The sequence below is a fragment of the Arvicola amphibius genome, chromosome 8 (genome assembly GCF_903992535.2).
Source record: "Arvicola amphibius chromosome 8, mArvAmp1.2, whole genome shotgun sequence".
Classification (NCBI taxonomy): Eukaryota; Metazoa; Chordata; class Mammalia; order Rodentia; family Cricetidae; genus Arvicola; species Arvicola amphibius.
The window spans coordinates 44,768,210-44,792,850 of NC_052054.1; the positions used below are offsets into that span (position 1 = coordinate 44,768,210).

The 24,641-nt window shown below is 41.0% G+C and overlaps 1 protein-coding gene across 5 annotated transcripts in view; it reads left to right on the plus strand.

Annotated features, from left to right (window-relative positions):
• Cep85l (centrosomal protein 85 like) overlaps positions 1–24,641 on the plus strand; it is a 114,219-nt gene continuing 89,578 nt past the window's right edge. For 3 of the 5 annotated variants that reach the window (XM_038338864.1, XM_038338862.1, XM_038338863.1), the window contains exons 1-2: positions 11,021–11,179; positions 17,329–17,487. Coding sequence is in view for 2 of the 5 variants with exons in the window: in XM_038338860.1 (XP_038194788.1) it covers positions 242–314; positions 17,329–17,487 (232 nt within the window). In the remaining 3 variants the exon portion in view is untranslated. Of the gene's footprint in view, positions 315–11,020; positions 11,180–17,328; positions 17,488–24,641 lie in introns of those variants that run through there. The other 2 variants (XM_038338860.1, XM_038338861.1) reach the window with 1 other exon arrangement.

A 24,641-nucleotide genomic window follows, 5' to 3' on the forward strand; every position in this document is an offset into this window, starting at 1 on the left:
CCGCTCGGAGCGTCGGAGCCTGGGCGCAGCCGGGGATCGCGCCGCCGTCACCGGGGAGCCGCTCGCTTCCCGCAGCGCAAGTCGGCTGGGCCATGGCAGCCACCGCGCTCCCGGGCCGTCGCTGAGCAGCCGTTAAGCCGCCCGCCCGGGTCCGGCCCGCGCCGCCGCGGCCCAGGCTTCGCTCAAGTTTCCGCCCAGAAGCCGAGGCGACCGCGGGCCGCGAGCTCCCGGCTCGCCCGCTATGTGGGGCCGTTTCCTGGCCCCGGAGGCTGGCGGCCGGGATAGCCCCGGCGGGTCCCGCAGCTTCCCTGCGGGTAAGGGGGACGGCGGGCGGGTAGGGTGGCGGCCGCCGGGGTGCGTCGGGAGCCCTCGCCCTTGGGCCTGCGACCCCTGCAGGGTGACAACTCGACCCTTCTGGGCCGCTCGGCCGGGCTTTGTTGTCTCTCGTGTGGTGCGTGGCTGCCCCACGCGGGACGCGGGCAGGAAGGTCGCTGCGGTGTCGCCCTCAGCCGCTGGTCCAGGGACGCTGCTGGGGACGTGGTCGCCGGCAGCAACCCCGGGGGTTCCGCAGCTCTTAGAAGGCGGCTCGCGCGGCTGCCAGTCGCCTCCTGGGTCCCATCAGAACCCAACCACCTTTGAGCTGCGGGGTCAGGGAAACTAGGGGGTTGGGGTTTTGCGTGGGTGGAGGGGACTGTTAGAATCGGACAAGCATTTCATGCCTGCATCACCCAGAAGTTGTGTAGGAGTCATCAGATGAGACTAAATCTTCTAACCTGGAATAGGAAAAGAAGGCTTAGCTTGACCATGACAAGTTATCTAACCAATGACAGTCCTTACGGGCACTTTAATCTTAACTGAGTTTGGATCTCTTTGAAAAGCTGAAAGAGATACAGACTCCCCCCACCTCCAAACACCCAAGAGAAAGGGCCACATACCTGTATGCAAAATTTCTCTTAGAAATTTAGGTATTTTTGGGTACCCCTCTTTAGTAACCCTGGTGTAGAAGTGTTTGAACTTGACTTGTGTAACTTAGAGACATTTGTTTACCCTTTTCAAAGCTCTGTAGACACATTTGGTAGGGGTCCTTTTGTGATAGTCTCTGCGTTTTAGGAGATACCAGGCAGGCATATTGCTACTGAAGTTTCAAACAATGGAATTCTGTGGTAGTTGAGATCCAAAATGATCTGTTGTGGTCTTTCCCACAAAATTATTTTTGTTGCTACTTCATAACTATAATTTTGCTGCTGTCATGAATCATAATGTAAATATTTGATATGGATGCTATCTGATACATGAGCTCCCGAAGGGGTCGCGGCCCACAGGTTGAGAACCATTGGTTTAGACACGTGTGATATACATACATACATACCAGGTTTGAATTTATTCTTTTACATTTTAGACTCATACTTGTTTTAGAAGTAATGGAGATTGGGCTAGTTGTGAAATTGGTAAAAATATATGCAGAGAGTTACTTTCTAAAACATTTGCTGTTTGTCATCGAGAGAGCAGTTCAGAGGTTTCTGATGCTTACCCAGTTGTTGCAGGTTCTGGCATCTAAGTGGCTTTAGTGATGGAGAAGATACTCATTTTCCCTGGGGGCCAGAAAGAGTGGTTTCCATTTATTCATATGTGTCAGAAGCCATCTGTGGTGCCTTTGTAACCTAACCTCTAAAACCTTCCTAGCAGTAATGGCCGGTGTTGGAAGTGTACCACAGAAGCAACACGTCCATATCCATTGTTTTCTTCTGAGAAAGCATCTTAGAATTAAAAGTTAAGGAACTGGAAGACTTTGATGTTACACTGCAGGTTTTAGACTTTTATGATTTGTAGAACACAGAGAAAGAAAATACTTTAAAATTTTCCTCAGATTTAAGGGATTTGGACAGTGTGTAGAGTTCCTTCTTGTGTTGACAACAATAAGCCATAAATCGCGATGTTTCTTTTCAGTGAGATAATGACAATTTTCAGATTATATACTGATAGTGGATTACTTTTATAGTAGTGGTGATGTAATTATCTTCTCCTGGAGCCAATATACATAGTTATTTAAAAAAATTTATAAGTTATTCTGAAGTGTGGTATCTCTAGCAGATGATCCCAGCGAAAATCAAGATAACCTATGGGCTGGTTCAGGTGTCATGTAAAGCTTTTCCCCTAAGAATATGAAGAAAATGTGTGTCTTGGAGGTACTTGATGACAAATACACCTCGGGGCCAATTTGAACATTTTGGGGTTTATATGAAAATAACAAACAAAATTTCTCCTCTCTCTCTCTCTCTCTCTCTCTCTCTCTCTCTCTCTCTCTCTCTCTCTCTCTCTCTCTCTCTCTCTCTCCTCTCTCTCTCTCCCTCCCTTCTGAGAGAGGCTCTCATGTAGCCCAGGCTGGCCTTTGACATGAAATTGCAGTGAAGCCAAGACTGGCTTTGAGCTGCTGATCCTGCCAACAACTGCTGGGGGATCACAGGCTTGTGACATCTGCCAACCCAATCTTCTGATGGAGTTTATTGGCAATATGATGGGTTCTGAGACAGTAAATAGTTTTTGATATTAAAAAGACTGTTTGCATGGAAGAAGTGATTTCTGGGTGTTCTGAGCAACTAGGTAACTGATGAAGGGAAAGCAAAGGTAATGAAATGTCAGCTTTCCGCAGTGGAGAGGATGCTGCTGCTGCTACTGCTGCATGGGATGGAGTAACACATGGGAGCAGTAGGCACACTTTAGAAAACACATGCCTTTGTTTTTCTTTCTGGATTTCATTGTGTCCTTTCCTTATTCAGTTTCCCAGGTTTATGGCTAACCATTTTCTAAAAAAGCTAAGAAGAAAATTTTCTTACAGTTCCACGCAAGATTACATACACATCAATACAGCTAGAATGCTACTTTAAAATAGGATAAGTTGTGTGTCTTTTTGCACTTGAATGTGTTCGAAATTCCTCTTTTTCAGGATGTATACTATCAGAGTTGGTTGAAAGATGATATATTTTCCTTAGGCTTTTGAAATCTAGAATCATGCAGTGATATTTGGAGTACTTCTTGCTACAGTGGCTATGTTCTTTGATATAGGTCACACACATACACACACAGCTTTATTTTGTTTGAGACAGGGTCTAAATATGTAACCCAGGTTGGTGTCAAATCCTCCTACTTCAGCCTCCATGTTCTGAGATTACAGATATGGGTCACCGTTGCTAGTTTTATAAGTCATATTTTAAAACTAAATATATCCAATCCTTAAAGTCTTTTGGGGTAGAGGTTGAGTGGTGGTGGCATACACCTTTAATCCCAGCACTAGGGAGGCAGAGACAGGTGGGTCTTGTGAATTTGAAACCAGCCTGGTCTACAAGAGCTAGTTCCAGGACAGCACCAAAGCTACACAGAGAAACCCTCGAAAAACAAACAAACAAACAAACAAAAAACCAAAAAAAGCACAAAAAGGTATTTTGGGGTAGAATATTATGCTTTTAAAACACGCTAAAAACATTACAGTTAACACTTGCATGGTATCACTTGCTCATTGCCTTGAGCTTTAAGTTTGCGTCTTCATAGTCGGTATGTCACGTACAAGCTGCTTAGTGACGTCATAATGTAGTGGTCATATCTAGTAAGTAAACAAATGGTGTTTTCTGCTGTGGTTCTGAGTTAGCTGGCCCTAAGAGCACTCTGGTAACAATGAAAGGTAACAGCTCTGTCAACTAAGCTCAACTGGATGTGCTCTTTCCTTGTAGTAGTCATTGAGGGGAGGGGTGAATCACAACTCAACACTTGAGTGATGGCTTTTATGAAAGGAGCTTGATTAGTAATTGGAATTTGATCACTGCTTGACTTGACTGAACTGGTATATTAATCTGAAGCCAGGAAATAAATGGTGAGTTGAGCTGATGACACTTATTGTTGTAAAGCTTTATATATATTATGAACAGGAAGATATTAGTTACAGTTTCTCTGTCTATAAGAAATATGTGTCTTGAGAAGATAATGAAGACTTGCAGTCTCTTAGAGACTGCTTTATTGAATTATAGCTTAATTAGTTCCCACAAACTGTTCATTAAATAAGAAGGATGTGATCACCCAGGTAACATGTGAGCCCCAACATATTAACTGTTATTACTGCTTTAGGGATTTTAATATTTTATGCTTTAATCTTTAAAAATATTCAGAGGAGAGCAGTTTATTGTGGAAGGTCACTAATTAAGAATAGAAGTACTGGATATGGTGCTGTCTGCCTGTAATCTCAACACTGGAGTGGTAGAGGCAATAGGATTGTAGCCAGATTTACATAGCAAGTTCAGACTGGCCAGGACTACCTAGTGAGACCCTGTCTCAAGAAATCCAAAACCAAACAAAAACAAAAAAAATCCATGCTCAACCACCACCCCATACAAGAAGAACAGGAAGAACTAGCATAATAGTAACAACACCAAATTGCTTTTTTTACTTATATTTTATTTTGCCTATTTTTATTTAATTGATGTAGTGAATTGTTGCTATCTAGTATGGTGCTTTCCACCTAAGTACATTTTTGTTATTAAACATTACCCATATGCCAAACTTTGTACTAGACATTGTGCTATACTGTTGCAGAACATGAAGGTCCTTGCTATTAAGGAGCTTACATTCTCCTGCGGAGGAGATGGGCAGTAAGTAATACATAAGAAGCTTGTTCAGCTGGTATTGCTGACAAAGAAGGAAACCATCAGAATGACTTTGGGTAGCCTGGTCAGGCGAGGCCTTCCCCAGGAGGCTGTGCTGAGACCTGAAGGTGCTTCACATGAAGAGAGGTGTGTGGGCTCCAGGATGGGGCTTGGATGGTTTCAGGACTGTCAGAACCCAAGCAGTCCTGAGCTTAATCAGCAGAGATGAAGTGTAATGGGGGAAGGCCTGATAGTAGTGTAAGACTTTTTAAGGAGTGGAGTTTATTTTGTTTTTCTGTTTTTTTGAGACAATGTCTCATTATGTATCCATGGCTGGCCTACTTGCTATGTGAACAGGCTAACCTCAGAGATCTGCCTGCCTCCACTTCCTCAGGATTCAAAGGCACAGCACCGTCACTCTGGGCTGGATTTCATGTGAAAGGAAGTCAGGGTGAAGGGCTGTTCATGCTTTTACTTAGCGCTTGAAGCAGACGTTGTTTTGTGTACTGGGGACACATAATAAACATCTGTTGACTGAGTTTTCTGTTTGTTGACAGAGGTTTCTATCTTGCTCCGTTCCTGTAGTCATTAAGTCCCAAAGAAATCACACAGAGGTCTACATTAATTATAAATCGATTGGCCTAGTAGCTCAGGCTTCTTATTAGCTATTATAACTTATATTAGCCCAAAAGTCTTGTCTGTGTTAGCCACATGGGCTTAGTACCTTTTCAGGCAAGGCAGTCACATCTTCCTTCTTCTGTGGCTGGGTCACGACTACAGACTGAAACTTCCCTCTTTCCAGAATTCTCAATGCCCTGCCTCTACTTCCTGCCTGGTTGCCCCACCTCTACTTCTTGCCTGGCCACTGGCCAATTAGTGTTTATTAAACAAGTATGAGAAATAAATCTTTGTCTCACAGAAAACATCCACCGTGTTGTTTATGAATCACTTGTTGATTGTGTAGGGGAAGAAATTGTAAAGAGGTAGAGGCAAGAATAGAAGCAGACAGCCAGTTTTTATACATTGCTGTTATCTGGTGAGAGATGGAGTAGGGCAGTTAGATGGGGTTGTGAGAGAAGAGAAAGGCTTAGAATATTTGTGTGAAATAAAGCTAATAGGATTTGCAGATAGTTTGGAGGTGGCAAACATGGGGCAGGAATCAAAGGTAATATAATGGCATGTGGTCCCCCTTTTCTGCCATGGGAACTGTTGGAGGTGGGAGGAGTGTAGGGAATGTCACATGTGAAGTCTGAGTACCATTTTAGAGTTTGGGTGTGATGTTGAGTGGAAACATATAGGCCAATGTGGAGATCACTGGATCTGGGGAGATAGGAGTTTCCTGTGTGTAAATGGTATTGGTTATGGGAGCTGGATGGGTCCCATGGAAAGATTGTGGGCGCATATAGAGGAGACAGCAGAGGTCTGGACTCTGGGACACCAGTTTTCCTGATCTAGTAGGGAAAGAGGAGTGTCCAAAGCAATGAAGCAGGAGCAACCAGGGAAGTATAGGAGTAAAACCAGAAGAATGTGGTGCTTGATCATTAAAGTCTCATACATCTAAGAGGTCATATCTGACAGGTCAGAAGAAAATGGCTGAATGCTACTAATCACTGTTAGTGAGGGATTTAAAAAATACCTAAAGTGGCAGAAATTGGATAGTTCATTTTACTGCATAAAATTGATACAGAAGTGTTCAAATAATGTTGGAGTACTTAAGGTAGAGCCACTGCCTCTTTGGGCTTGCCTGTGATCTCCAGTTTTTAAAGAAGTATCCTAGATTTTCCTAGGACAAAAGAGTTTCTTGGAATGGATGCTTTGATTGACTGATGTTTCTCAGATCATCTGCCTGGTGTTAACAGTGTTCTCTTCCATCAGAATAGGAGATCCCTCCCTCCCTCTCTCCCTTCCTCCCTCCCTCCCTCCTTCCCTTCCTCCCTCCCTCTGTCCCTTCCTTTTTCCCTCCCTCCCCTTTTTTCTTTTTTTTTATTTGAATAAGGTTTTGCTATGTAGTTTTTGCTGGCATAGAACTTACTATATAGACTGAACTAGGCCGGAACTCAGTGATCTGCTTGCCTGCCAAGTGCTGGCTTTAAATGTGTGCACCATCACACAGACTTTGATGTTACTTTTATCTCATGCTTTTATTAACTGTTGTCTGGACAGATACTCTCTTGATTTTTCCCTGTGATTTTTTATAAATTTACTAGGTAGTGCCAACATTCAAATCACTGCTTGGCCAATCACTTAAGTGTATTGCTAGCTAGCTCTTACATCTAGAATGAACCCATCTCCATTATTTTATATTTTATTTTGAGATTTGTGACCTACTGGCAAGGTTTCAACATGTCTGGCGGTGGTTCCATGGCTTCTCTTTGACTCCACCTCAGTTTAGTTTGCCCACCTAGCTAAGTTCTGCCCTGCTGTAGGTCAAAGGAATTTCTTTATTCATTAATGGTAGTCATAGCACACAGAGGGGACTCCCACGTCAGTTGTAGGCTCTCAACTGAATTGCAGCTTTTAGTTATCCTTAGAAGTGGACTATGTGTCCTGTTAAAGTTTCTACCAGTTGGATGCATTGTTTTGTAAAAGTAAAGATCACGTGCCTGTCCGCCTTAAGAATCACACCTGTGGCAGCACTGCACTGGCTCTGAAGAATCACATCCTTGGCAGTGCTGCACTGGCTCTGAAGAATCACACCTGTGGCAGTGTTGCACTGGCTCTGAAGAATCACACCTGTGGCAGTGTTGCACTGGCTCCAATGCCCTTCTAAGGTTTTCTTGTCACTGTAGAAACTCACTTCTTAGTTGAATAATATTAAAGATAGCTTCACTGGAAAGTGAATGCTTAAATTTGGGGAACTGAAAAATTATAGATATTTATGTTTTCTCAGAATTAAGTTTTGATTTTTCTGCATTTAGATTTATTATCCATAGTACTTATGTTACTAAGTATTAGAAAATTAAGAATTATTGAGGAATAATTTGCCTACACTTTCAGTGTAGACTACATATAATAAAGGTAGCCTTCATAGCACTTTTTGTTTGAGCAGTTGTTTAGGAAAGTTGATTTTGATTTTGGTGTTTATTTTCTTCTATAGACAGATATAACTTGCTGTCATAAGAGTGTTTTCTGTATGAGGTGGTACTGTGAAATTCTGTCTAAGACAATGGCAAGTCAGTGGAGCCCCACTGCTGTGCTCCCTTACACATGGGTGGTTTCATTGGCAGCCTCTCAGGGATTTCCAGTTCCTGACAGAGCAGAAGCTATGAGAAAATGGACATGGTTCTGATTCTGCATAGCTGCCGAAATACCTGTTGGAATATGTGTTTTCACATAACCAGATGGTAGTGGCCTTCCTGTCCATACACTGATATCAACTGCAGGTAGTGTTTTCATAGAAGAGTTAGTCCTATCTGTGTTGGTTGGTACCATTACCTTTTGTTTGCTTCTTGTAAGAAAACTTGATGAGGACTTATTTGTTTTGAATTCATAATTTTTTTATGAAAGGCAAACTATTTACTTGTTATCTGATTATTACTTTTTTGTTTTTTAAAAGATTTATTTATTTATTGTATACACAATGTTAAGCCTCCTTGTATGCATGCAGGCCAGAAGAGGGCACCAGATCATATTACAGATGGTTGTGAGCCACCATCTGGTTGCTGGGAGTTGAACTTAGGACCTCTGGAAGATCAGCCAGTGCTCTTAACCTCTGAGCCATCTCTCCAGCCCCTGATTATTTTTAAATAGAGATATTTTAACAGCTTAGACCAACTTTAAGACTCTAATAATAGAATTGAAAATAAGGAAATTCATAATCATATTCAAAGCATCTGCAGTACCTTTTGTGGTCATGTTTTAAAAATTATTTGCACTACTTAGTTATAAGAAACTTTTAGCCTTTTCATATTTACATTTTATTAATTGTGATGGTTTGAATGACAATACTCCCTTCCCATAGACTCATAAGGAATGGCATTATTGGAGGAATAGGTGTGGCCTTGTTGGAGGAAGTATGTCACTGAGGGTGGGCTTTGAGGTTTCAGATGCTCATGCCAGGGTCAGTGTGTCTCTTCCTGTGTTTGTGGATGAAGATATAGAACTCAGGATTCTCCTTCTCCAGTACCATGTCTGCCTGGTGATAGAGGAGGGTCGTCTGTCTATGTGTTACTTTCATTGGTTAATAAAGAAAACTGCCTTGTTCCTTTAATAGGACAGAAAATTAGGTAGGCGGAGTAGACAGAACAGAATTGTGGGAGAAAGAAAGCAGAGTCAGGCAGACGCCTCAGGCAGATTCCATAGCTCTCCTTTCTGAGATGGACACAGGCTAAGATCCTTCCCGGAAGGACACCATGTCGTGGTGCTACACAGATCACTAAATATGGGTTAAAGCAAGATGTGAGAATTAGCCAATATGAGGCTGAAACTAATGGGCCAGGCAGTGTTTAAATGAATATAGTTTCTGTGTAATTATTTCGGGTGTAAAGCTAGCTGGGTGGCGGGAAGCAGCCCGCAGTTCCTTCTACAGCCTTGTACCTCCATACTTCCTACCATGACAACAGTGAACTAAACCTCTGAAACTGTAAGCCAGTCCCAATTAAGTGATTTCCTTTACAAGTGTTGCCATGACCATGGCAATAAAAACCCTAAGACATTCATACAAACTTTATTTTAATCAGTTAAACAGTAAATTATTTTTTTTGTTTTATGAGACAGGGTTTTCGTGGAGCTCACTCTGTCTCAAACCTCACGATGTAGCTGAGGCTGCCCTTAAAGTCCTGATCGTCCCATCTCCATCTTCTAAGTAGATTACAGGAGTGTGTCACCCACCATTCTTGACTTTTAAGTTTCCTTTTTAATTAGGAAAATGCACACATATATCAACATATTTTGACCTAATAGATTCTGCAGAAAGATTTAATTATGCTAATTAACATTCTCAACTTTTTGTGATGATACTGTCAAAAATCAACACTAGCATATTTTGATATATACATTATTATTAACTCATCACTACGAAGAACAAAAATTCTCCAATGCTAACTTTTCCAGTTTAAATGAAACTTTGTCACTTTGATCAGTATTAACCTTTCTCTGTCCTCTTCCCCCTTCATATTTAGAAAGCCACATCTACTAGTTACTGATTACTTAGACATTGATCTAAATTTTACATGCAAGGAAGCCAGTTAGCTCTCAGATGATTAGATGTTAATGTACGATCTGACTAGCTAATGTGTTTATATGAACAAACCACTTACTAATTGGATGCTGCTCCTTTATCTTAACTGAGTAAAGACCCATCTTCAAAGACTACTGTGATTCCCATTTTGAAAATGATCTTGTTTTACTTTTTTCTTTGACCTAGAATTTGACCTCCAGTCACAGTTCCTGTCTGTACTTACTGATCTTTAGATCTCTTTGTGATTGGAGGAACACAGCCTCTTAATGACCCTCCCCTCTTTGCCTGTTTTTTTTTTGGGGGGGGGCACAGTTTTAAAGATACTTGTTTTTTATGTATATGTATGCAGGTACATGCATATGAGTTGATGTTTTGGGGGAGGTCAGAGGCATGGGGCTCTCTGGAGTTAGAGAAGACGGAGCTGCCCGCTGACAGGTGGTGGGAAATGAACTTGGGTCTTTTGCAAGAACAGCAAGTGCTTTTAACTCTTAAGCCCTCATAAATATTTTAAAAATATATTTTGCATTAATTCGTTATTTCATATGTGCTATGATATATTTTGATCATATTTCCCCGTTTCCTTAACTCCTCCCAGATCCAGTGCCTAGCTCCCCTACCACCTTCCCACACTTCCCTTCCAACTTGGCTTCTCTTCTTTTTAAAAGTAGTTCACTGAGTCCTATTTGTGCTGCCTGTTTGGGTGTGGGGCTCTTCACTGGGACAGGGTTGACCTGTGAGTGAGTATCCACACCCTAAGGAAAACTTACTTTCCCTCCCTATATTAAGAATATTTTTCTATATCGTTTAGTGCTTTTTTGTGTGTGAGAGACGTTTTATGTCTTTTGACCTATTTGAGACTGCTTTCTCATAATTCTTAGGAATTAACTCATCAACTCGCTAATTTTTTAAAAGTACTTTTAAAAAACTGCTTTGACAAATATCTACTGGTTTTTAAATAGATATATAAATGCATACTAGGTCAAGGGATAGTCGAAAATATCTTGGATTTTAAAATAAACAGAACTTCCTAACAAAGTTCTTGTTTTAATCCTTCTTCCAAAGGGAAGGATATTTTTGTAGGTCTAATTGTAAGGCTTCCAAAATTCTAATTTTATTCAGTGAACATTTATTGGATATCCAGCTCACAATGACTTCATTTGTTGACACTCTGCCTGAGTGCACAACTCCCAGGCTAGTTGGGGACACTGAGATAAAAAGTTTGTTCTTCACTTTCCAGTTTGAAGTAGAAGAAAGTCATGTGTGAGAGTTAATACTCGCCAGTTAATGCTGTGAGAGAACTTACAGTGCACTTTAGAATGAACAAAGCAGTAGTCATTCAACGCTAGTGAAGAACCGGAGGAGAGAGCAAGTAAGTCATTTAGAAAGTGAAGGGAAAAGCAGTTGCAATTAGAGAATAGGCCCGGCTGTGTGGGGAAGAGGTACCCTGCCTGGCTCTTGTGCTTGGTTGGGGAGCTTGATGGTGAGGAGGGCTGGAGCTGCAGAGTGTGAGCGTGAGATGTCCAGCTGGTGAAGAATTCCCAGTCATAGTTTGAGTTTTCTTGCTGTGCCTTCAGGAACCCTTAGCTGTGTGAGCAGGAGCATGACACAGACGCTCCTGGCTCTGAAGCTCGTTTTGATAGATGTGGAGTGGCTGCTTTGACAGTTACTCCAGTAGGAGTGGAGCTTCCTGGGATTGATTACTGCTCTCAAGCTGCGAAGTGGGATCTGTGACAGCCGTGGAGGTGCCATTCAGAAACCATGAAGCATTCGGGGTGGGGGTGGTTGGCTCTATGGGTTATTCCGGGGCCTTGTTCTTCGACTTGAGCATACCTGAATTTCTGTCACATCAACTGAAGATTTAAGGGAGTTGATTTAAAAGGGAGCTGCCTGAAGCTTGGGACAGAGTACTTTTATTTTTTGATTTTTAAAAAACAATTCAGAGTTTTTAAAATGTAAGATATTTATGCTTTTGTGGTGTAAGGATTAGTGCACATTGATATTTTCTGTTTTGCTCTATTTTTTTTAAAAAATATTGTTGTCTAACTTGATTTTAAGACCCATTAATGGCTAGCAACTTATATTTTGAAAAATATTGCTGGGTGGTGGTGGTGGCGTACACCTTTAATCCCAGCACTCAGGAGGCAGAGGCAGGCGGATCTCTTGAGTTCGAGGCCAGCCTGGTCTACAAGAGCTAGTTCCAGAACAGGTTCTAAAACTACAGCGAAACCCTGTCTCGAACAAAAAAAAAAAAAAAAAAAAAAAAAAAAAGAAAGAAAAAAAGAAAAAGAAAAATACTGTGGTGGAGGTAGAAGCAGGAGGACTAAGAATTCAAAGAGCTCAAGGCCAGTCTCAGATGCACAGAAAGTTCCAAGCCAGCCTGGGCTAGCGAGGCATCCATCCCCCTGTCCAGAGATTGTAATTTATTTTTATGATTTGTGCTACACATCCAGCTTTTAATGAAAACTTGTCTGCTTGCTTTATCATGTGGTGCGTTTGTTTTCTATGGCTTAGTGCTGTCATCAGTTGAGGAGTGATGTCTCTGTCACCCTAGTGCAGTGATAGGTGTGCTTATACTTAATGGAAGACTTGGTGCAGACACAGCTGTGCTGCAGACACACTCAGAAAATCACATACGGCAGGAGCTCTTCTGCTGCCTGGCGTCTTGTGTTTCCTTGGGAGAAATGCTAGTGTTTTGTGTCTTATCCCCAGGCATTCCCAGGAGGTGAAACTAGTGTTGGAAAATGAATCGAAGTCTTCTATTCCAGTGTGTGGGGTCTTTAGTTTTTATATCCTTAGAGCAGTGTTTGTGAGAGAGGAGTCAGAATGCCCCAGAGAGCCTCTATAGTCTCTGCCTAGCCACTGCTGCGCCCTCAGGTGTGGGTTATATCGGGTTTTGTGTGTCTGCGGGAACTGAATTAAGGCCCACATGGCTATGGAGCAAGTACTTTACTGACTGAACTGTCTCCTCAGTCCCTAAGTTTTTCCATCTTTTGTTTCCAGGTTATTTTGTGTGTATTCATGTACAGTTTGTATTTTTAACAATTTAATGATATATAAAATGTATCTTGATCATGTCCCCCTTTAGCTCTCTCTCCTACTTGTCCCCAGTACTCCCCTAACATGGGCCTCTCTCCCCTTCATGTCATCTTTCTTTTTATTTCATAACCCAGTGAGTTCAATTTGTGCCACTAGCCTGCACATGGACAACCGACCAGTGGCCACATCCCAAAGAGAAATGTCTTCTCATATCTCAGTAGTCATCAACTGCCAGGAGCTCTTCAGCTCTCAGCTAGTGGTGGAGTCTCATGATCCTTCCCACCCCCACCCATTGCCCATATATAGAATTATTGCTTGGTCTTCTGGTCTTCTGCAGGTAACTCTAGCTTCTGTGAGCTCGAGACTGCAGTGATGATGCTGTGGTTGGAAACCAGCCTTTCACCAATCCTGTATTTCTAAATACTTGAATTTCAGTAGTTTATGTTATGATATAATCCATTTATTTCAGAAGAGCCCATATTTTATTCCCTTTCTAGGAGAGACTAGCCTAAGACATTAGTTAAGTAGCCTTTAAATGACTAAGTTATTAGTCTTATTAGTGGTAAGCATTTTAAGAAATAAGACTTTTTAAAAATAATCTAAGTTAAACTGTAGTAATTCAAAATAAAATAAAAGCGTGGAAGTCAGAGGATGACTTATGAGAGTTGGTTCTCCTTCTACCATGTGGGATGGTATCTGGGGGACCAAACTCGGGGTCAGGTGTCCTGGCAAGCACCTTTCCTTGCTAAACCGTCTGGTCCCCTGCATGGACATTATTTTAATAGTCAAAGTTCTGTTCCTTTTGTCCTTTCTTTAATTGGAAATAGTTTTTAAGGAACTGTTTTCTGTCTGGAGGTCCACTTTTCCAGATTTTAGAATTTACACATTCCTATTTACTCTTTCAAAGTGCTTTTTGTTTGTTTTTTGATACAGTTTCTTTGTATACCCCAGGCTGACCTGGAACTTACTAACTTGTCCTCCGATCCTCCTGCTAGGATTATACTATGCCCATGCCATCATCATCATCATCATCATCATCATCATCATCATCACCACCACCACCACCTCCTCCTCCTCCTCCTCCTCCTCCTCCTCTTCTTCTTTTTCAATACAGTTTTTTTTTCTCTCTCTCTGTGTAACAGAGAAACAGCTCTGGGTGTCCTGGAACTAGCTCTTGTAGACCAGACTGACCTCTAATTCAAAGAGATCAGCCTGCCTGTGTCTCCTGAGGGCTGGGATTAAAGATTTGTGTCACCACCACCTGGCTCTTTTTTTTAATGCACATATATGGTTTTTTGTTCCAATATTTTGGCTAAGTTGCCTTTTGGATTTCACATTATTTATTAGTGACCCTGGATTTTTTTTAATAATTTCTCTTTAATCTGTGTATTTCTTAGATTTTTATTTCTCTTTTGTCCATTTTTTTATTTTTTGAAGGGATGTTGAAGTTTATTTACACTCTTTATAATGACTTTTAGTTAACAGTTGATGACTTCATCCACATCATAATGGCCTGTTTTTGTGTTTGAATAAAAGTCAGAAGTAGAGCTTAGAAGGTTGGAAATTATAAAGCTGTTTCACTGAACAACTAATTCAGAAGAGGTTCTTCTGCACGGAATGCCCCTAATATGTGATGACTGGACCTAACACAAGAATGGTGCACATGTAGGAGAGACTGCCTTCAAAGATGGTCTCTCTCTCCTGGTGACAGGCTGCTTGTGGCTGGAGCTCAGGCGGCTGTCTTCTCACAGGCACACATAATGATCCTCTGCAGTGTGCGGTGTCACTGTGCATGCTTATTTGGCAGGAGTACTGAAATTCATTCATGACTTGTGACATTTTAAATTTATAATGGGCTTATCAGGATATAGCCCATTTAAGTCAAGGAACACCTGTGTTCTTTTGTGATTGAAAGACAGAAGTTAGAGTTTCTAGAAATGAGGGTGGAATGTTTTAGACCATTTGTTTTTTCTAATTTTAAATGCATTTCCTTTGGTATGTGCTAGGTTCTAGGTATTGAGGTTGCACTCATTTGCTTTGGAAGTCTGTTGATGGGGTTATACTGAAGTATAGTGAGGGAAATCGTAGGTTCTGGTCATTATTCTAATAGTTTTCCTAGTTCTCCCAATACTGCATTAGTGTTTCCCAAAGAAGTAGATCCAGTAGGTTAGGATTCTAGGAACTCTCTTAGAAGCATACTGACAAAGACCCCAGATCTGGTGAGTTGGTAAGTTGCTGAGGATATTGTTCTAGCCTTGGCCAGCAAGCTCAACGTCAGGAAGTCTATGATCCATTTCGAGTCCAAACATAGAAAAAGCCTGTGTTTTAGTTCAGAGGTCATCATGGCTTAAAAAGAAATCCCTAATTAAGCTTTTTATCTATTTAGGCCTTCAGTGGATTGGATAAAGTCTGCCCACAATGAGGACAGCAGAGCCATTCACCAAGTCTACCAATGTAAATGTTACCTCAGACCAAAAATACCCTTACAGAAAGGTCTGTCCAGGTCCAGGGAGGTGGCTCACCTGGGAGAGGCACTCCAGCTCAGCCTGGAGACTAGCGTGACTCCCCAGGACCCATATGGTAGGAGAAAGCCACCCTTGCAAATTGACTTCTGTTCTCCACACTGCAAAGTGCACACACGAGTCTTCCTAAATTGTCTTCTGTCCTCCACACTGTAGAGTGCACACACGAGTCTTCCTAAATTGTCTTCTGTCCTCCACACTGCAGAGTGCACTCATGAGTCTCTCTAAATTGTCTTCTCTCCTCCACACTGTAGAGTGCACACACACACTTTTTCTCATTTGCATACACATGAGTCTTTCTCCCTTTTTTTAATAAATAAGTGGAATAAAATTTCTTTTTAAAGGAATATTTGTCCAAATATATAAGCACCCTATGGCCCAGTGGCACACTCAAGATCACATACAAAATTAACCATGACTCATATTTGACATTTTTCAAGTTGTATCTGCCATATAGTTAAACTGAGATTGCTTTTCTGTGAAAAAAAGAAATCCGAAAGACTTTTGTGTCTTTCTAATCCTCAAAAAAAAAAAAAAAAATCCCCTTAGTAAGGCTTTTAGGAATTACTGTATTGTAAACATCTTGGCTTGCTGTTATGTGCTCTAGGCTGGGCAAGCCTTTCTTCCAGAGGAAGAGGAACGAGCAGGCTGAATCATTTATTATGAGTCAGTTGAATTTTTGAGACTATTTTACTGTGCTGTTAAAATTTTAGCAAAAGCTAATTGTTTTCTTGCTCTAATTCTGTCATGAGTTTTTAGTTTTTGGAAAGTACATGAAAATATATTCAGCAATGAGATTGTAAAATCTAGTGTGAAGTCCCACACTTTATTATAGCTATTCTAACTGTATAGATGTTCATTGAGATATCGGATAGACTTTGGTTGGGTTAATTTTGGTATGTGATGTTTTTTATTTGAAACTTTTTCTTGTTTTTGTTTTTTTCGAGACAGGATTTCTCTGTATAGCAGCTCTGGCTGACTTGGAACTCACTCTGTAGACCAGGCTGGCCTTGAATTACAGAGATCCTCCTGTCTCTGCCTCCCAAGTGCTCCACTTTAGTGCTCCACATTAAAGGCGTGCTCCACTGCTGCTTAGCTCTATTTGAAACTTTTAAATGAAGTTTTAGTAAACAGTTTAGCAAAAGATAATTAAAGAAACAAAAATTCTGTTAAGAGATAAGTTACAGTAGAAACTTTTAAAAAATAATCTTCCATAGGAATCATTCATAGGATTCATCTAGACCCTCCCTGAAGTCAGCTCACAGCTAAGGCCTGTGTGTGGAATCAGAGGTCTTGGACTGAAATATTCTAGGACAGGTTATTGACATTTGAAGGTAGATTTAGCTTTCTGGGTTTTTGGAAGATAGACAAGTTTTTGAGAACCTGTCTCAGTGGTCTAGGTGGGCCTCCTCATTGTGTGCTTGAAGCTATCCTCGAGCTCTTAGTCTCCCTCCCTGCCTGCACTTCCTGACAGCTGGGATTACAGCTGTGCCCTAGCACGTTGGGCTAGATAGGATTTGTTTCTTTTTATTTCTTACTTATTTGACATAGGGTCTCACTAGGTATTCCTGGTTGTCTGGGAGCTCCCCATGTAGATTAAACTGGCTTTGAACTCAAAGAGATCTGTAAAATCTACCTGCCTCTGCCTTTTGAGTACTAGGATTAAAGCCATGTGCTATCATGATTATGATTTAAATCAGTTAGCAATCCATCTTCAAAGTTCAGCAAGTAGAGGCGGAAAAACAGCTCAGTGGTCAGAAGGTGCAGAACCAGCAGCATTCAGTTGTCGTCCTGTGGTATGTAGTTTGTTTGATGAATTTTGATCTTGTTGGATATTTTTATTTTGAGTAAAAACCTCTTAAATACCATGTATATTTTCTTATAAGGTTAAAAAAAACCCTACCTTTGCCTTCTCACAGATACTGCACTTGTGCTAATTTTGTATTTTTTCCCATTATAGGCTCAGATTATTCATCAGCATGGTTACCTGGTAATGAGTCATTGTGGCAGGCCACAACTGTTCCATCTAGCCATCGGAATAACCATATCAGGAGACACAGTATAACTTCTGACAGTGGGGACACTGGCATTGGCACTTCCTGTTCTGACAGTGTGGAAGGTAAGCTAATGGAGAGGAAGGTAAGATAATGGAGAATGGTATGAACTGAGATTATTCAGAAGATGATTCTAAAGATTATAAAGTAGTGTTTGTGTTGCTGTTAGTACTCAGTGTTGCTACATATAAAATATTAAATTTTCTGTTTATATTACATTTTCCCTTGCATTCAAAAAAGGTTTTTATTTTTATTTATGTGTATTTTCAGAGCTGCAGTAAAGTTGATTGAAGATGAAAGTGTTTTTCCATATATTCCCCGTCCCCAACCATGTACACCCTTCCCTATTAAAGCTGTCTGACCAGAGTAGTACATTCATCATTATGGATGAGCCTGTATTGCCACTTCTTGATGTATTAGTTACTTTGTGTTCCTGTGATAAGACACCGTGACCAAGGCAGCTTCTGAGAGAGAGAGCTTGTTTTGGGCTTACAGTTCCAGAGGGTGAGTGTCTGTGAAGAGGGGCAGAGGTAGTGGGTGGTAAATGGCTAGAGCAGAAGCTGAGAGTTCACATCTTGAGCCTTAAATAAGAGGCAGAAAGTGTACTGGAAAGGGCGTGGATCTTTCGAAACCCACATTCCACCCCCAGTAACTCTTCCCCTCTAACAAACACGTGCCTCCTAATCCTTTCCAAACATTTCTACCAAGTAGGAACCAAGTATTCAAGCATACAAACCTGTGGGGCCATTCTCACTTTAATGTGTCGAAATCACAGGCTGACAAGAAATCTTCACTGTTAGCTTGAGAGTTTTGTATTACATAGGGCACTCTTCTGAGGGGGCAGATCTTTGAGGGCATTTTCAGTACAGTTTAACTGAGGAAGGAAGACCTGGGTCCTGGACTCAACAAACAAAAGAAAATGAAAGACAGGTGAGGACTGGCATTCTTCTTTCTCTGCTTTCTCATCTGCCCAGGATACCCCCCACAACCACAGCTGTGAGCCACGTATGCCACCATGTCTTCTCTACTGTTATGGTTAGTTTTTTTTCTTTTCCCCAAGACAGGGTTTCTCTGTAGCTTTGGAGCCTGTCCTGGAACTAGCTTTTGTAGATCAGGATGGCCTCGTACTCATTGAGATCTGCCTGCCTTTGCCTCCCGAGTGCAGGTGTTATGGTTAGTTTTAAATGTCTACTTGTCACAATTTAGACTCTCCTGTAAAGAGAGTCTCAGTTGAGCTAATTGTCTTTATCAGGTTGGTGTATGGATATGTTTGTGAGGGACTAATTTGGTTGTTAATTGCTGTAGGAAGACCTAGCTCACTGTGGGTGGAACCATCCCCCAGGCTGGGCCTTAAATTGTAAAAGAGTAAAGAGAGCTAGCCAGGTGTAAGCACAGCCAAGCAGTCAGGCGGCATGAGAATATCTGTTTCTGCTCTTGACTGTAGATGTGATACAACCAGTTGTCTCAAGCTCCTGCCTCACTGATTTCCCTCAATCACAGACTAAAAGCCAAATGAGCGCTTTCTCCCCTGAAGTGTTTTCTTTTAGGCTATTTTTTCATGGCAACAAAAAAGAAGGTAGGACACCTGCCATTTTGGTGTGATCCTTCCCAATGCATTCTTCCTGTCTTGTTTCTTGTCAGGCATTTGATCACAGCAATGAGAACAGTAGCTAAGACACACCAAATCTATAGTTCAGATTAAGGGTTGCTCAGAATTGTATGCCCTTGGAACTTGGAAGAATTTATAAAAACATGTATGTGACGTAATGTATCATTCAGAGTAGCTTTAGTGCCTTATGAACCTTCTGCCCACTTGTCTCTCCCTATGCATAGCTCCAATCTCTAGTCTTGTGCAAGTTTTGTGCTGAATTCATGGGTATAAGAGCCATCTTATGACTAAAAGATTTTATTTTTATATCAGGAATGACTATTGGATTTTATCAAATGGTTTATTTATGTGTACTTTATCATAAGTTTGTTAATATGGTGGTGGATTTTACTGCCTGATGTGTCAAGTTTTCATAGATGTGCTACCAGAGAGCATACGTCACTTTACTTCCCAATACCAGAAAATACCCTGTATCATCATGTACTTTTAAAAGTATTTATTGCTGAATTCTGTTTGCTTTTACTTTGTTAAGGATATGTATATATGTGTGGATAAATATTTTTCTTTCTTTTTTTCTATTTTTGGTATCAGGCTTAATACTACCTTTAAAAAATGAATCGGTTAGGTATTTCTATTTTCTGGAAGTCTTTGAAAAAGTTGTATATTTTAAAATTATTTTCTTGAGTCTGGAGCTATAGATTACTCTTGGAAATTTTTGAATTGTGCCATTTTCTCAATATTTACAGAGTTAGTAAAATTTTCACATTAGATGAGTTGTGATAATTCTTTCAGAGGAAATTGCCCATTGGCTTATTTTGCCTGTCAAGTGTGTATGAGTTCTAGCATTCTCTTACGATCAGTTTGATATCTGTAGGTTTTATGGTGATAGTCCCTACTCTATTTAATTTTAAGATTTAGTTGTAGTGTGCCAATTTTACTGATCATATAAAATAACCATATTTTTATTTTTCATTTCAGTGTCAATGCTTTCTGATTTTTCTTAATTCTTTTCTGCATATGTTTGGTTTATTTTGTTAATTTCTTATGGTAGGAAGTTAGATTTTGAGACTTTAAGTGCTCCCTCCTTCTTTCCCTCCCTCCCTTCCTCTGTCCCTCCCTCCCTTCCTCCCTCCCTCCCTCTCTTCTTCTCTCCCTCCCTTATTGCCTCCCTCCCTCTCTCCAGCACCACAACAAATAGATGAGAAATCAGCCTGTTCAGAGCAAAGGTTTATTTCAGCTCACTGTTTGCGAAGCTGTTGTCCATGATGCAGTGGCCTGTGTCTATTCGGCTTCAAGTGGGGGCCACAGTGACAAATGACATGGTAGAGCAAAACTGTTCATCTCATGGCCAGGAATTGAAAGATAATTGAAGGAGACAGGGTCTTATAAGTCTTCTGGAGGACAGGCATAAAGCTGTCTCTGAGGAACATTCCCTTCCTCAAATTAAAGTTTCTACCACTTTTCAGTAGTACCAAGCTGGGCATCTTGCAAACCTTTACCCATGGGGTTTTGGTTTGTTTGAGATGCAAAGTACATTCTTCCTCTGGTCCCAAAAGTTACATGTATCTCACACTGTTAAAAATATTTAGTTAAACTATAAAAGAATCTCCTAGATTTTAACTGTTTATCATTGCTCAAAGGTCTAAATTCAAAGCTTTCTTCTGTAACCTATTTGTGAACTCTTAGAAAAAGACAAAAAATAAGGTTCAGCTTCTCTGATATAATGATATAAGAGGCACAAAGCAAATATTCCTATATCAAAAGGAGAATAGAGGAATGGGAAGAAAGAATTGGACCAGAACAAGACCGGAAGCCAGTGTGGCAAACCTTGAATCTTAAACTTCCAAGTCTGGTATTTAGGGTAGGGTGTGGGCTTCCAAGGCTAGAGTACCTGCAGACTTACAGCTATATTTGTAGCCTGCATGGCCACTCTTGATCTGACTTTGCACACTGCCTGCAGCTTTCTGCAGCAGGCTTTCTACATTGCTCTCATCTATTGTCCTAAGGTTTCCATCCTTCGAAGCCTTAGCTTTTATTTTGGGGATTGCTTTTAGGGATTCTGTCTATTCCACACACCCCATAGACTGTTCTTTGCTTCAGAGTCTCTTGTCTGTTTAGCTAAAAGCATCTAGTTGTTGCATGCAGTGCCCAAGTACATAGCTACGTTGACATTTCTACACTTAAGCTGTGTCATCGCCTTTAAACTTGGACACTTAAAAAGAGTCAGGACAAAATGAATCTGATTCCTTGCTGTGGATAACAGAGTTGCCTATAATCTAGATCCCAGCCATGTCATCATTGCTACCTGAAACCTCCAAAATATAGGCCTTGCTGACACATTCCTTTCAGCATTCTGATTGGAGCCCTTTTATAATTGCTTATTAAACATGACTTTTATGACTTGAAGCTTTCTCTAACCTGATTGTTTTCCTGTGAGCTGAGCATGGCCGCATATACCTATAATCTCAGCACTCAGAGGTCGAAGCAGGAAAATTGCCATGAATTTGAGGTCAGCCTGGGCTATATGCTAAGACCTTGTTTCAAAAAAAAAATCCAAGCAAATAAATAGATAAATGGAAACTCTTAATGTAGGATAGTCCCATAGCCTTTCTAAGGTGTGAAACATACAGCAAAGACAGAGACCCCTTCTCTAAGTACCCGTAGAGGAAAGCCACCTTTTTTTTTTTTTTTTTTTTTTTTTTTATAGGTGACGGTTTCTGCTACTGTAACAATACTGAAACTAATAGCTTCACCCCAAGACCTCTTGGGCTCATTGTTTGAATTAAAGCAGCACAACATGGGAGGAGTGTGTACAGAGCAGAGCTGGTCACCTCATTGCTGTGAAGTCTGGGAGTGGGTAGAAGGAGGAGGAGGGAGGGGGAGAGGAGCTGGAAAGGCAGGGCATAGAGGACTCCATAGAGGACTCCATGCCCCCAGTAACACTTACGTTTACAGAACCTCTCAATACTGCCCTCAGGGGACCAAGGCTCTAAAATGTGAGAGTTGGGCACTGGTGAGACTCCAAATGCTGATGGAGGCATTGGCCACTCAGCCCAACCTTAGTTCACCTTGAAACACATATGGAGAAAAGAACCGACACCTGTAAGTTGTCCATTGACCTCTACACACTGAGGCATATACCCTTCCCTGTTGATGGAGCGGCGGGGCAGCATCTCGCCACCCAGCTAGCTTTACACCCGAAATAATTACACGGAAGCTGTATTCTTTTAAACACTGCCTGGCCCATTAGTTTCAGCCTCTTATTGTCTAATTCTCACATCTTGTTTTAACCCATATTTAGTAATCTGTGTAGCACCACGAGGTGGTCACTTACCAGGAGAGATCTTAACCTGCGTCTGTCTTGGAGAGGAGAAGCATGGCGACTGCCTGAGGCACCTGCCTGACTCCCTTTCTTTTTTCCACAATTTTGTTCTGTCTACTCCGCCTACCTAATTTTCTGTCCTATTAAAGGGCCAAGGCAGTTTCTTTATTAACCAATGAAAGTAACACACAGACAGATGACTCTCCTCCATCACCTCCCCTAGACAAACAGCTAAAATGTGATACTTGTGGGGACATTTAAGATATAAATTGCAACATCTCCCTCTCAGAAACTGCTTTACCTGTGTTCCACAGAGTTTGAAGTTTATATTTTGATCTTTATTCAGCTGAGTTAGTTTAAATATTATTTTACATGTGTGTTTTGATGGCACATATGTAAGTTATTCAGAAGAGGGTGACAGATCCCTGGAACTGGAGTTCAAATGCTTATGAGCTGCTATGTAAAGGCTGGGAACTGAACCGTGGGTCACCTGCAAGAGCAATGTGCTCAGTATGTTTTATACTTTGTGACTTCCTCTGTGCCGTAGGATTATGTGGAGTGTGTTGATTTAGTACCTACTTTTTGCTACCTTACTTAATTAGGTATTGTTCTTGCCATAGAAAGGAATGGGCTACTGGTCCCTTATTTTCAATTTGATGCTCTCTTTTAATACCCAAAGGATAGAGGGGAGCACTTTCTTACTGCTGGTTGGGTAGGTGTGGAATAAAATCTAGGTTTTCCTGGGTAACTTCACTGACCCCAGTGTGGATTGTTTCTTACCACCTGGAGGTGATGGATGTCCAGAGTCTTTATGAGGGTAGTTCTCCTCTGCCATTGTGTGTGTGTGTGTGTGTGTGTGTGTGTCCGCATGTGTGCACACTCAAGGGGCATTCACCCACACATGGATGGGGATGAGACTCCTGTCTCCATGTGTGGCCTTCTTTGATGTCACTGTTGTAAGGCTCTTGGATGCTTTAATTACAACTTGGCAAGATTGGAAACTTAGGTTTCTCACTTGGCATTAGTTGGTGAGGGCATGGGTTAGACTACTGTTTTCTGTGTTGTTGGTTAGTGTTGGGAGTTACCACGTAGACTCTGTCTCCTTGGTGTATTCTTCTTTGTTCTTGGGCTGACAGGAATGAGCTTTTTTTTTTGTTTTGTTTTGTTTTGTTTTTCGAGACAGGGTTTCTCTGCAGCTTTTTTAGAGCCTGTCCTGGAACTAGCTCTTGTAGACCAGGCTGGCCTCAAACTCACAGAGATCTGCCTGCCTCTGCCTCCCGAGTGCTGGGATTAAAGGCGTGCGCCACCACCGCCCGGCATGAGAGGAATGAGCTTTTATGGCGTTTTTTGGACAGTTCCTCTTTGTCATTTTAGAATTCTGGCTTTGCTGTTCCTAAGTCTTAGAGCTGTGAGAAAAAAAAAAAAGAAAAAGTAAAGAATAACGTATTTCCTTGTCTCCTGTTTCCAAGGTCCCTGGATGATCTGCCTTCTTTTGCTAACCTTTCTGGTCTTGTGTTTGTTTTATGTGTAATATTCAGTACTTTTAGTTGTATCTAGATAGCAGTATTGGGAAAGTATTTTTTCTCTCCCTTCACTGCTTTTTTTGGTAGATCGTGTTTAAATATTACTAGCTCTCATAACTATCAATCCATAGGATATTGATTTCGTTGTTAGTTTGCATAAGAATATTTCTAACTTTAAACTTTGTAATACTTCTTAAAGTTAGAAAATAAAAGATATACAGAGTAAAATTTTAAAATAAAACTGATTATATTGATAATACTTAAAGAGCTCCTACAAATGTAGGTAATGCCTACAGGTTGACATTGATATATAAAATTTTATAAATTTAATACTTTAACACAGGTAAAAAATATAAGAAATCTATTTAATGAATTGAAGATGATCAATAGCATTGCAAAGGTGATCAGATAGTGAAATAAATGTCAGATAAGATGTTGATTCTTACCAATGAAATTGACCCTCCTTTCTCTAAAATGCACAGTGATACCAGATCTGAGCAGAGTTGAAAACTGTTAGTCTTTGGAAAGGAAGCTTGGCAGCGATGACATCGGTATTGCTCTTCCTATATTCTAGGCACAGTAGTCATTGTTCTTCCCATCTTTCAGACAAGGAAAGTGAGATGCAAAGCGGTTAGATAACTTACCCAAAAGTAAGTGAGGCTGGGGGTGTAGTAGTAAAGTACTTAGGGATTATGTACATGGCCCTGAATTTGAGCTTCAACACCAGGAAGCCAACCAAATACCAATGAGAAAATCAAAAACAAA